We start from the raw sequence: 13,915 nt of genomic DNA, 5'->3' as shown, positions 1-13,915 counted from the left end.
AAACCCCCTTCATGCAGACCTGTGGATAGCTAAATAAATATGTTCTTTGATGCAAGCTTTTTAAGATTTCTGAGTGATCATGCAAACTGGGATGAGGAACCTTCTGCCCTCTGGTGGGAGCAGAATGATTTATTTATCTGTGTTATTAAATAACAACGCCAAAAAGAATATAATAAAGACTTCCTGTGTCTACTTGTCCCATAGGTATATCATTTTCACTGCTTTCTCAGTGGTGGGTCCCCTGCTTTTCTCATATATAAATGTATACAAGCTGCAATATTGTATAGCAAAGGTCCAAAGGCTCCAATGTACAATAGTGATTTGGTTTCCAGTAATCACTCCATTAGTGATGTTGTTTAGTGCTTTTACTGTGGAATGCTTCAATAGTTTTTTGTAAGTTAATGAGAAGTCATTTCCCTTAGCAGCTCATAAGATCCAGAGTCTAGCAGCCAGTTGAGGCCATGATCTAAGACCCATATATTTTATCTAATGTTTGATTGGTTGTTGATTTCTCTTAGATTTTTGCAAATGCCCCCTCTAATTTGAATTTAAATTATTGCATCCATCTATGTTTCAAGGAAGGAAAGGACATCTGTATGAAGAATACAGGACAGCATCAGCATTTCTTTTTAAGGGTCAGTATTTCGACTGTTTTATTCACGGTACAAAGTCATACATTGGTGCACAGGGTACGATGCTTCAGTGAAATACCAGGCAAAGTATGTTAGAGGATGTGATATGTTTTGGGTGCCAAAAGCTAGATCTGTTGAGGTTCTGATTGTCATCTGCTCAGTACCTCTGAGGAGACACTCAGCACTTCTCAGCTAAGGCATCTCCTTTAAAATATGGTACGTGGTCACCATGATTTTAATTTGTGTAATTGCAAAACTTATTCTTGTTTACTATTATGAGCATTTATAGAGCACCAGTCACCACTGGCTCTGGGCTCCTTTATAAGGTTTATATGGAGAAATTAGTTACCTTAATTTTGCTGATTACGTTGTGCTTGGATGCCAACAAACCCTCAACATTTAATTGGAGAAAGAAAAGCCAGACTGACTAGAAAGCCAGGGATGGCACCATGATGGGGTGATGGCTGGCAAGTGACTGGGATTCAGTGACTTAATTGAATTTGGTCTGCTAGTTGGATCATTAGCTTCCCAGGAATTAACCAGGTGCTGATGGGGGACGCAATGTGAACACTGATCCAATGCCCCCTGTTATCTTAATGACATAGCATATCTGCCTAACCTCAGGCTGTTGACTTGAAATTCAGGCCTGGTCTATACTTGAAAAATAGATCAACATAGCTACATCGCTCTGGGCTGTGAAAAGTTTTGTGTCCCGAGTACTGTAGTTAGGTTGAACTAGCCCCTTGTGTAGATGCAGCTAGCCCAATGGAAGAATTCTGCCGACAATCTAGCTACTGTCTCCTGGAAAGGTGGAAAAACCCCTTCTGTCGATGTAGGACGCACCTACACTATGGTGCTACAGCAGCACAACTGCAGCACTGTACCTGTGCTGCTATAGTGGACGTACTCTTCACTGGGATTTCTCATGGCCTCAGACTTGCCTCCTAAGGCCTGGTCTACACTTAAAATTTAGGTCAACGTAGCTATATCGGTCAATCCACACCTCTGTCCAACATAGCTGTGTCAACCTAACCCCCAGTGTAGATGCAGCTAGGTCGATAGAAGACTGCTTCCATTGACCTAGCTACTGCTGCTCAGCGAGATGGCATTCATACACTGATAGAAAAACCGTTTAGTTGGGGATTGGACCTGCTTTGAGCAGGGGGTTGGCCTAGATGACCTCCTGAGGTCCCTTCCAACCCTGATATTCTATGATTCTATGATTGGCATAGGCTGTGTCTACACTACGGTATTATGCCAGCTACAGCAACATAGTTATGCTGCTATAGTCCCCATAGTGTCTTTGACATACCGGAAATCTCAGGAATTTCTGTTGAGTAGACCAGAGGATCAGAGAGAGGTCTGATTTAGGCCGGTTACAAAGAAGACAGGTGGCATCTGTGTTAACACTGGCTTGCTTATCCTGCATGGATAAGCAAGTATGGACTACTCTGTGTCTGCATGGAGCTCCACTGATTTCAAATAGGGCTTCGTGGGTGCAGGGGTCCAGCTGCAGGATTGGGGACAGGAGATGACTTGTCTGGCTCCATGCCACAGATGACAGTGCTTTGTTACCATGGATGGGATCCGAGAATAGCAGGGCAGGTCATTTTGCTGGGGGGACCAATGTCGTTATTAATTCAATATGGTCTAAGGGGTCTCTGGATTTGGGTGCCCAGCGTGAAGTACAGACTTGGTTAGACTGCCAGAGGGGCTGAATTCTCCTTGAATTCAGTGGAGCAGCAGCTCTGGAAACCAGGACCCTGTTCTCTTAAACTAGGTATATTTAAAAAAAAGTGAAGCACCTAACATCAAAAGCCACTTAAACCCCTTGTCGCCACCCCCTCCCGCCAAAAACCTGGCAACAAGTACATAAGTGGCATTTCCACTCAGGCGCTTGCACGGTCACCTACGTGCTTTGCTCGGGGAGAGGGGTCCAAATGCTATTTCCCTCCGGCACTCGATTAGTCTCTTGTTCCGCAGCTGCGTGGGGTCCTCCGTGGCAAGCCGGAAGAGGCCGCCCCGCGCATGCTCTTTCCTTTCCAGCTCTCGGGCTTACTGTTACCGCCACGGTAAGTCCGGGCTCCAGCCGCTTCATCTCCCTCATATCGCCGCCATCCTGCGGCCGGGGGCCCCGGCTTGGCTCTCGGCGGCGGGCGGGCACCCTGCGCCACATGCCCACGGGGATATTTCCCGGGCGGTGGGGGGAGCTAGGTCGCAAATTGGTCGGGGGAGCTTGCGGCCTAGGGGCGGACGTTGGGCCTCGGGGGGGAGATTGGGGCCTGGAAGGCTGATTGTATATGGGTGGGGGAAAGGAGGGCCTGGGCTGCTGTTGGGAGGGTGGGAGAAGCTATGTTGTGCCCTTGGTAGGGCCCAGCTGGGGGGGATGAAGGGGATGGAGTGGGTTAGTCAGGGCTAAACTGGGGGGGTGGGTTAGTAAGGGCTAAAGTGGCAAATCCGAATTCCATTTTCTACACCCTTGTAAACTGAGTCAGGGTGGCACCTCTAATCCTGCTGGTCTGGAAGAAAGTCCTGCTTTCTTTGTACTGCAGGGAGGGGATGGAAAGGTCTAGTTTGACTCTCGTGTTTGATTGAGACTGGGTAGCAGGTTGAGTACCACCACGCTGCTCTGTACCAAAGTGCTGAAGAGCTATTTTCCTGCTGCTTAGTGATGGGTTCTTCCTGGCCCCCATGTGTGTGGGACCTGTTTCCTCTTTACATAGATGTTCTGTGAATGTAGGATGATTTTTGCTGTTGAGTGCTTCCTATCCTAAAAAGAGTTAACACTTACAAGCCTTGGTTTTGTAGCTGTGCAAATCTTAATCAGAAAGAAGTAGCCCAAGCCAAAATGGTTTTTGTTTTTTTGGTTACTGGGCAGTTACTGTTTTCTGGGCCACCTTAACTGTAGGACTACCATAGGAAAATACATATTAGGTGCTATCCTGATAACACACACACTTTATTGGATTTTCTTCCCCCATCTATCAGTTTGGAAGTGAAGCATCAAGGGGTTCCTAATCTTGGAAAGTTATTCCACATAACTAGATAGTGTGAATTATAGGCATTGCAATTGGGAGTTCTGTTAGGTGTCCAACATGTAGGATGCATATTGTACAAACATTACTAAAAGTAATTCCACCCCACATGTGTTACTATCTCTTGGTCTTGCTGTTGCCTTCTGCACTAGTTGACAAGTACTGTAGCAGATGTTTGCCTAAGTATGGTTGCAGAGCACCGTTCAAAATTGCTACTGTTCAGAATTAAAATAAAGACTATTCTCCCTGCTTCCCTTGTCTGGCTTCAGTGTGTGAAGGACTTGTCTGTAGCTTTTATTGTTGGGAAAATTGAATTAAATGTAATAGAAATAGTCTGTGGAGACAGCTAAATGCATACTTGCAGAGATACTGGTTTAGGGTCCATCTACACTATAAAGACAACTGTCATCAAAAAGTTTACTCTGCTTGCTCTTCCTTGTAGATCATAATATGGGCTTCTGAGCAGCTGAAATATGTGATCTTGTAGCAAACTTGTATGTATCTTGCTAGTTAAGGTGCAGTAAGGATTCCCTATAATTTCTAACATGGTTAAAGGTGGTGGTGGTTTGTTCAGTGAGTTACTGCAGGTCCAGCATGGAATCAGATGGCTTAAAATAAAACACAAATCCAGTTATTAGATCTAGCAACACACTAATGTATTACTGCTAGTCTAACTTGATTTCTCTATCCAGATGTTGATGCCCAAGAAGAACCGGATTGCCATCTACGAACTCCTTTTTAAGGAGGGAGTGATGGTGGCCAAGAAAGATGTTCACATGCCTAAACACCCAGAGCTGGCAGACAAGAATGTGCCCAACCTCCATGTCATGAAAGCCATGCAGGTATGAAGAATTAATTTAGGGGTCTGCACTGGGCTGTAAAAACAACTTTAATTAATGTTTTGGGACCTCATGAAGCTGGTGCATTGAGCACCACCTGAGTAATCCTGACATTACTTAATTTTGTTTAAAGAGAGAAACAGAAGCTCCAATGGAATTTGCCTTTTTTCCAGATTACTAGTTTTTTCATACTAACTTCATCAATCATACACAAACTGCGTAGAAAGCTTTTGTATTGTGTAGCATAAGATTCATAATCCTCTCTCTGAACCTATGATTTTAGCATCACTTTTAGTTCAGGTTTGCATAATGACCCTTAAATTATTAGTTTCATGGAATGTAAGTAGTTAATATGTTGAAGATACTGCGTCTTTCGGTGCATTCACATGTATTTCTGAGCTATTGAATATCTAGTTGTCCATTCTCCACCCACCCCCAATAAACTACTGCAGTCGTCTGGCTGGTAGTATTTAAAGATGTTAGGTGGTCACAATCAAATGCTCATGTAATAATCCATCTGCAACTGCAAAAAGGTTAACTAGAATTTCTCTCCTTAGTCACTGAAATCACGTGGCTATGTGAAGGAGCAGTTTGCTTGGAGGCACTTTTACTGGTATCTGACCAATGAGGGTATCCAGTATTTGCGTGATTATCTTCATCTACCCCCTGAAATTGTGCCTGCCACCCTGCGCCGTAGCCGCCCTGAGACTGGCAGACCGCGGCCCAAAGGTAAGCACTAGTTAATAGCAGCAGCTACCTTGGGATTCTTGAATGGGTGATACAGGGCAGGGGAGAAGAATGGTGTAAATTAAAGTTGAGGTTGCTGGACTGTATGGGCATAGTGGATAATCAGCTGAATGTGAGCTCCTAGTGCCGTGCAGTGGCCAAAAGGGTAAATGCGATCTTTGGCTATATAAAGGAAAATATCGAGTAGGGCAGTTCTATTACCTCTGTGTTTGATACTGATGTGACTGGTACTTGATATTGTGTCCAGTTCTGGTGTCCACAGATCAAAAGAAGTTTTGAGAGGGTTCAGAGAGGAGCCAGAAGAATGATAAAAAAGATTAGAAAACATGCCTTGTAGTGAAAGATTCAATGAACTCAGTGTATTTATTTTAACAAAGGTTACAGAGTGACTTGATTAGTTTAGAAGTGCTTAGATGGGGAACAGAAATTTGACTTGAGTTTGGCAGACAGAGGTCAAGGTGAAACAAGATCCAATGGTTGGAAGTTGAAACTAGACCAAGTCATACTAAAGTAAGTTGCAACTTTTTAACAGTGAGAGTAACTTACATTGGAACAACTTACCAAGAGTTGTGGTGGATTCTCCATCAGTAGTAACTTTTAAATCAAGGCGCGGGGGGGGGGGGGGGGGGAGAGGAGAAAACGCTCTAGTTCAACCAGGAGTTAACTCAAGGAAGTCTTGTGGCCTGTGTTACACAGAAAGTTAGACTAGATGATCACCAAAGTCCCTTCTGGCCTTGTCTATTAATTCATTGCAAACCACTTTGGTTCTTTTTTCGAAGCTAGAAGTATCCTTCTAGATAGGGATATACTTGCAAAATGGATATTTCAGATAGAAGCAATCAATGTGTATAGAGTAAATGTGTATTTTCAAAGGCAGTACATAAATACAAAATATATTAATGGTTCCTACAGACCCCTGAAATCTAGTCAATTCATGTACTTCCAAGAGGCTTATTTTAGGATGGCTAATATAACTCACAGAACAAAATTGGGGTTGATTAAAATTTCACCCTGTTATGCAATGTGCTGCACAGTAGCTGGTGGCCTGCCACTTCACCTTCTTAGGTAGCAGTGTTTCATTGGAGCTGTATGAATGGCTTACAAAACTTTTGGGGATTCTCTCTGGTGAAAAGGTGCTATAGTAAAGATAAAGCATAAGTTAGTCTTAGACAGCTATGACCAAACCACACACATCACTGCCACTTTTTTCTGCCACTGTGCACAAGATTAAAGGACACTTGAGTCTGATTTTGGTTGTTGGGTTAGTTTGTGGGTGCTGGGTAGTGTATATCACAGGCCATCAACAGGAGGTTTGACTGGATGATCTAGTAGCCTTTACCGGCCTTAAACTCTGACACCCCCCTCGGTTTATACTGCTGAATATGCTTCAGTGTTTGTAACACTGAAGATTACAAAAACTGAAAGTGAACAATTATCTATCTTTGGGTACGTCTACACTACCCGCCGGATTGGTGGGTAGCGATCTATCTATCGGGGATCGATTTATCATGTGTAGTATAGACACGATAAATCGATCCCCGGTCGCTCTCCCGTCGACTACTGAACTCCAGCTTGGCGAGAGGCAGAAACAAAGTTGACGGGGGAGCAATCGACTCCGCGCTGTGAGGACGCGAGGTAAGTCAAAGTAAGATATGTCGACTTCAGCTACGCTGTTCTCGTAGCTGAAGTTGCGTATCTTAGGTCTATTTTCCCTCCTCTTCCTATCCCATCCAGTGCAGACAGGCCTTTGACTTGTTTGCTTTGTGCATTTGGAAGCACTCTGACTTCCTTGCTATTTTCTCTGTCTAGTCAGTTTCCCCTGTTTGTTTATGTAACACAGCAACAGGGGAAGAAACATTAAAATATAGAAAAATGTGCTTTTATAATCACAAGTTACCCAGGGAACAGGGGGCAGGTGTATTTCCTGAAATACCTTTTTATTTTAAGTTGACTATATTTCAGTTTGTACCTTGACTTGTTGCTGCAAACCCAGCTGAACTTCTGAAGGCCCAACTTGGTATCTGGGTGTGGCCATAAATTTGAGAATAGCTCCTGGATGGAGGAGAGAAACTACTGCAAAAGTTGATATGACAAGGCCTGCAGTGACTCTCAATTTTGGCTCTCCCTTGAGGTGGGAGAAAGTGGGACTTTTGCGTGGGGGAGGGGGCTGCCACTTGTGCACAGTAAGAGTAGTCTGCCCTCAAGCAGGAATACCCTCGTCCTTACCACTTAGAGGAGCCTGCACTATAGTTTTATTCTTCAGCTGGGAAGTGCCTCGCTGATTTTAAGTTGCATTGTAGCTCATTTAACTACTGCTGAGTCACATGCTCAGCCCAAAATGTGCGTGAGATATCCCGATCTCCTAGAACTGACCCCGAAGGGTCATCAAGGCCAGCCCCCTGCCTTCACTAGCAGGACCAAGTACTGATTTTGCCCCAGATCCCTAAGTGGCCCCCTCAAGGATTGAACTCACAACTCTGGGTTTAGCAGGCCAATGCTCAAACCGCTGAGCTATGTAACTCTTTAAGACCTTTCTATGTTAGCCAGAGAAACTGTAGTGCCTTTTGAGCAAACAGTGTAAATTCTTCCTAGGAAGATGCCTTGACTAGCGTTGACAGGATTTAAATGAAACCCACTTGTTGCTGGGTCTCTAAGGCTATGTCTACACTCACAATTGAACAACAAAACATTTGTCTTTCGGGGGGGCAGAGGGAAGGTGGTATTAAACACCTCTGAAAGACACAAGTTTTTCTGCGACGAGTGCCAGTGTGAACAGCGCATTGTTGGCAGGAGAGCTGACAACCAGCAGCTACACTGTGTGACTTTTAGCAGCATGGCTGTGGCGTTAAAAGCTGTATAGTGTAGGCATAGACTAAGATCCCAAGTTTGTCTTTTCTCCTTCCTGTGAGATGCTGTGACTTACAGAAGTGTATGTGAAACTTGCAGGTTAAAATTTGCTTTTGAGTTCCTCTAGTGAAGGTAAATTGGCTATTGCCCTATTTACCTCAGGGTGTATAGTGCAGAAGTCTTAATCCCTATACACTCTACAACTTAAATGGTGTTAACTACAACACGGATAGAGCTATACCCATTGTCCAGGTGTAATAGCTAGTGTGGTTCTAACATGCTTTCTCTGTTCAAGGCAAATGGTATTTTAAAGTGTGCTAATTGTGCTCTAGAGTACTGTTGTGTATTTGATACCACAGTCTCTTAACATGGTTACAAACACTTATGTGTGTAATAGTGTTTGTTTGCAAGTTTCAGGGTAGAGAGGGGCCAGGATTCAGTGCCATAGTGCCCAGGCCTTCTTAGAGAACATAACTACCCAAAGTGTAGCACTCTTTGCTCAGAGGAGTGAGAAGAAGTGGATGTAGCAGAAGGCCAGTTCAGAGGTTGTGCCCTGTAGATGTATCACTTGGATACCTCTCTATGGTAGAAGCATTTTGTTTTCCCTTCACCTAAATATGAGAAATTAGTTTTTCATGAATTTGAATAGGCTGGCAATTTTCTTCCTCTAGAAAGGAGCAATAAGGGAGCTGTGCATTTCTCAATATGCTTGAAACTGCATGTCAGTTTGTGGTGAGCCATCCACCCACCAGCCTTTACTCAGGGTTTTACTGGTAGAACAGTAAAGCACTGGTGCCTGATGGTGTAGGGCAGTGGTTCTCAACCAGGGGTACACATACCCTCCAGGGTCTTCTAGGAGGTACATTAATTAAGTCCTCTAGATATTTGCCTAGTTTTACAACAGGCTACATAAAAAGCACTAGTGAAGTCAGTACAAACTCAAATTTCATACAGACAATGACTTGTTTATACTGTTCTGTATACCATACACTGAAATGTAAGTACAATATTTATATCCCAGTTGACTTATTTTATAATTATATGGTTAAAAATGAGTAAGTAAGTAATTTTTCAGTGATGGTGTGCTGTGGCACTTTTGTATTTTTATGTCTGATTTTGTAAGCAAGTAGTTTTTTTAAGTGAGGTGAAACATGGGTGTATGCAAGACAAATCAGACTCCTGAAAGGGGTACAGTAACCTGGAAAGGTTGAGAGCCACTGGTGTAGGAGACCTTCATCTTTAAGGACTTGCAGCAGGGTTCACCCAAAGTTTCAAAGGCTGGCAAGTCCACCAGGCTTCTATTTGAGCTCTGCCTCTTGCTTCCTTCCCTGGAAGCATCTGCCCATCTTTTTATGTTACTTTAGATCACCTTTTCTTAGGCTTACTAATTTATCCCATTTTTAAGACCGAAGATACTTTTGCCCACGCTTAATCAAATATTTGGGGCTGGAGAGAGAATTCTGTACAGTTGGGATTTGGGGTAAAAGTGTGCATTTGTCAGGCGTAATAAACACAACCATGATGTGTTCTTTATATTATAACCTTCAATTTTAGCCCTTATTTGAAGCAAGTTTTGCAGTTGGCCTGGCTAGAAGCACAATGTAGTTGAAAGTGTGTTGTAAATTCAGGATTGGTAAAAACTTAGTTGTATTTGTATTGATCAGAAACTTGGCAAGCAAATACAGTAAAAGCTGTGTAATCTGGCACTTTACCAGTTGGAAAGCTCTATAAACCAGCATTTCTGATCTTCATTGAAAGTCCGGTCTATAGTCCGGTTGGCATGGGTCCGGCAGGCTCCCTACCTGGCTCTGAGTGACTCCCTGGAAGTGGCAACATCCCCCTGCCGCTCTTAGGCGGAGGAACAGCCACTAGGGGTTTGGAAAGCAGGACATGGGCTCTGGGAGGGAGTTTGGGTGTGGGGGGGATTGGGGTGTGGGAGGGATGTGGGATGCTGGATCTGGGTGGGGCTCACCTTGGGTGGCTCCCCACAAGCGGTGACATGTTTAGATTTGTATTGTTCAAACACTGTTGATGTGTTTTTAACAGTGGTTCTCAACCAGAGGAATGCATACCCCTAGGGGTATGTAAAGGTCTTTTAGGGGTTACATCAGCTCATTTAGATATTTGCCTAGTTTTACAACAGGCTACATAAAAAGCACTAGTGAAGTCAGTATAAACTAAAATTTCATACAATGACTTGTTTATACTGCTCTATATACTATACACTGAAATGTAAGTACAATATTTATATTTCAGTTTTATTTTATAATTATATGGTAAAAATGAGAATATTTTTGTCTATTTTTTTTTTTTTTTTTTTTTTTTTTGTAAGCAAGTCATTTTTAAGGTAGGTGAAACTTGGGGTATGCATGACAAATCAGACTCCTGAAAGGGGTACAGTAGTCTAGAAAGGTTGAGAACACTGATCTATAAGACTGTCTAGTAGTGTGGCCATGATAGAGAACTGCATTTAAAATTTAGTTGCCTGCATTTGTGGCCTGATAAGGCCTGAGCATATAATATGTCCCTTTGATCCTGTATCAAAGCCTCCCCACAACATCACACTTGTAGGATAATAGAGGCCTCTTTAGATTGGATTCCTTGGATTGATAATGCTGTTGTAACTCGCAGGTCTGGAAGGTGAACGCCCTGCTCGTCTTACTCGGGGAGAGGCTGACAGAGATACCTACAGACGCAGTACTGCTCCACGTAAGTATCCTATCTAGCACAAGTATGAGTTAATCAGACCGAGCCTGTCATTTGTGCAGTTTACATTTCTTCTGTAGAAATGTCTTCAGTGTTTAGATATACAACATGCTAATTTCTGTGATGAATGTCTGAGGTCTCAAGCCTCCACTTCCCTGGTGATTCTAAGGTCTGTTTATCAATATGCTCCCACTGCACTGCAGTTATGCTTACAGGGCAAGCTGGGTTGGTGGATTTTTTTTTTTTCCATGTGGCATAATGTTTCCTATTGCCCTAACTTGCAATTGCAGTAAAAAAAAAAAAAAATTGGCATTGTGGAAATTATCTGTAGCCTATGGTGTGTACGTCCCAAGGTTTTAAACATTTGATAGTGTTAAAGACAGTGTATCCTAAATAAGAGTTTGTCGTCAAAGCCCAGGCAGTAGATTCTCTCTGTTTTGTAGTTTTCTAGAATAGCTCTTTCTCTCTTCCCAGTTGGGGCTGACAAAAAGGCTGAGGCTGGTGCAGGAGCAGCTACTGAATTCCAATTTGTAAGTATCTGCATTTGAGAGAGGGTTTTTTTTTTTTCTCCTATGTTAATGCTTTAGAAATGCTTTAACTAAAGCTATCCCTGGAAGAGATGGTATATTTTCACAATGCATTCATCATTTATTCACCCCCTTAAACAGCTGGCAGTTGCCGTTGGAATGGTATAAGGCACTACCTATAGATGGAGCTCCTTTTGAGCCTGCAGTTACACCACTTAGACAACTATCATATCAGACTTCACATGCTAAACAGCATTGGTTGAGATAATTACTTGGCTAGGCAGCACATGAGCATTCCTTTAAGGTCTTCTGAGGTGATAGTGATCATTTGATCAGTACTGGGTAGAGAGCCCCCAGTGTATCTGTCTAATTTTTCAGGTGGAAAAAAAACTACAAAGGCCATGATCATCTGTGATTGATTCTTCTTTTTTGGAAAGTGGTAGCTTTGTCGATCTGGCCACAATACTCAAGTTGCAATTGGAATTTGTCATGCTAAATTTTCCTTCGGTTTTCAACTCAATGTGTTATCCTCCCCATCTATCTTAAATTTGAAGGTGTACAGTAATACACTTAATGCCTCTCATTTGAGGTGCTGCTACATTTTATTAGCATGTCAACCTCTATATCCCTTACCTCATCTCAGAAGTGAGATGGAGGCTTAATATTTGTGAAGCACTGTGAGAGCTCCTGATGAAAGGGGTTGCTTCACACTTTGATAGAGCATTAGTTTGAGCAGACTGGCTTGGAGGTAATACATCAGTGTTTCTCAACCTATTTACCATTGTGGGCTGCATGCACAATTCTCTGTGTTGTGGGCCACATCCACACAATATATAGACTAGCTGTACGGCCCTGAGGGTATTAGATGGGCTGCAGGTTAAGAACCACTGCACTTAAACTCTCAATAGAGAGGTGGGTTGAATTCCTAGTCTGTCAAACATTGGGTCAGCAGGGCTTGGGCCACACCATAGATTATAAAGCCAAGAGCTGTGATTTGACAAGCGAGAGTTCCACCTTGCTCTCAGTACACATGGTAACTAACTTAAAAAACAAGTCTTTAAGTCTTCATTTGCTGAACTTGATAGGTAAGGCAGGCAAAATGAATGGTTCTCCTTATGATTCAAGTACAGAATTCCACATCGGGAAACAATGATTCAGTGCACTTGGAATGTACTTAATATTTGGTTTGGTAGTTATGTGCTACTTTCAATTGCTGATGTGGCCAAACTTCTAATGCTGTGTGTTTGGTTTTTTTGTTTGTTTTTGCAGAGAGGTGGATTCGGTCGTGGACGTGGTCAGCCTCCTCAGTAGAATTCTCTGGTCATGTTTTTGTGTATAATAAAATAGGTGAAAATCTCACTGTTTGCTTCCTTGTATCATTTGAATGTGTGGAAGCTATTATCAGAGACAAGCAAAGCAACAACTTATACCACTAAGCCTTCTGGCTCGTGCTATGACAGAGTTGAAGATAATCCTGATTAGAAAGTGGGTTATGGGGAGCAGACTAGGTCCTAGGAAATCAGTCTGACTTCACAGCAGTGATGGGAGAGGTGATTGCTGCTGCAGGATTTGGTTGTGAGGTTGATGGTTCTTTCCAGAGGAGAACATGGCCTTTTGGGTTCCATGGCAGCTTGGAAGTACCACTGGTACCCTTTATGCTTTCAGTAAGGGGGCACCCATAGTAGGTTTCTGGTAATATGGGGCCTCCCTTTTAATAAGGCAACTTGGTTTGACTCACCTATAGAACTTGATCTTGCATTATGGGTAATGTGAAGTTGAAGCAGCTAAAATGCACAGAATCTAGGAAGATTCATGTGATGTGAGACTCAAGTAACTACATTAAAAAGGTTGGAGGACCCAGCCCTTCATGATTGACACTTTTTTTTTTCCCCAGTGGGAAGCACTCTGCACCAGCTTGGCATGGTTTGCAGTACTCGCGGGGAATTCTCCAGCAGAACAATAAAATATGGGATAGCCATAGCTGCTCCCTAAAGTACAAAGTTCTCATAAGGTCAATGTACTCTTTACTGTTTCAGATTCTAGTGTGTAGGTAATCATTTACAGTAAAACAGGATGGTCTCTGGCCTCTGATGTTGCTTAGCAAAAAATAGAAAAATTGAGTTGTCCTAGTTTTGTGCCAGATATGGGGGACAAGCAGCCATTTCTCCAAGGCAATTTTGCTTATGCACCCAGGATCTGTTCCCTTAATTATTTCATGTGTGTTTTTAGTTTGTGATCTGAATTGGCTGCCTGGCTATAGATGTCTACTCTGGCAAGTATAAACTAGATTCTGTAGCAAGAGGTCTGGATTCTGTGACAGTCTTGTGCTGCAAACTGAAAAATCTCTCTCAGGTAGAGGCTTTTATTAAAACAGGTATGAATGACCCCACAATCTCTACGGTATTTCTTGTGTTGGGAAGCTAATTTACTTCCCCAATATTCTAATGTGCTGCATAATTTTGTGTTGCAAACACCACAGTTATGAAGGACAAGTTTTTCAGGTGCTGAGCAAATCGAGGGCCTGATTAACCGACTGGAGCCATCAACAAATTCATGAGCTGCTACTTCCAGGTAAATCAAAC

At 42.9% G+C, this 13,915-nt stretch overlaps 1 protein-coding gene across 2 annotated transcripts; it reads left to right on the top strand.

Annotated features, from left to right (window-relative positions):
* Positions 1–2,597: 2,597 nt before the first annotated feature.
* On the top strand, positions 2,598–12,692 carry RPS10 (ribosomal protein S10). 2 transcript variants are annotated; one of them, XM_034767420.1, is made up of 6 exons: positions 2,598–2,704; positions 4,360–4,509; positions 5,064–5,235; positions 10,732–10,809; positions 11,281–11,336; positions 12,603–12,692. In XM_034767420.1, exons 2-6 carry the CDS (start codon positions 4,360–4,362, stop codon positions 12,642–12,644), a joined length of 498 nt encoding a protein of 165 aa, XP_034623311.1. In that variant the 5' UTR covers positions 2,598–2,704; the 3' UTR covers positions 12,645–12,692. The 2 variants fall into 2 exon arrangements, with proteins under 2 accessions (XP_034623311.1, XP_034623312.1); XM_034767421.1 differs by lacking the exon at positions 12,603–12,692 and adding an exon at positions 12,242–12,277.
* The last annotated feature ends 1,223 nt before the right edge of the window (positions 12,693–13,915 follow it).

The sequence above is a fragment of the Trachemys scripta genome, chromosome 4, assembly GCF_013100865.1.
Source record: "Trachemys scripta elegans isolate TJP31775 chromosome 4, CAS_Tse_1.0, whole genome shotgun sequence".
In the NCBI taxonomy this organism is placed as follows: domain Eukaryota; kingdom Metazoa; phylum Chordata; order Testudines; family Emydidae; genus Trachemys; species Trachemys scripta.
Note: the sequence above shows the minus strand (reverse complement) of the source record. Positions and strands in the feature narration are given on the sequence as shown.

Coding starts and splice junctions, on each gene's coding strand:
- RPS10 (XM_034767420.1), top strand. CDS start 4,360: ATGTTGATGCCCAAGAAGAACCGGATTGCCATCTACGAACTCCTTTTT. Junction 10,810..11,280: donor CAGACGCAGTACTGCTCCAC/GTAAGTATCCTA, acceptor CTCTCTTCCCAG/TTGGGGCTGACAAAAAGGCT. Junction 11,337..12,602: donor CAGCTACTGAATTCCAATTT/GTAAGTATCTGC, acceptor TTGTTTTTGCAG/AGAGGTGGATTCGGTCGTGG.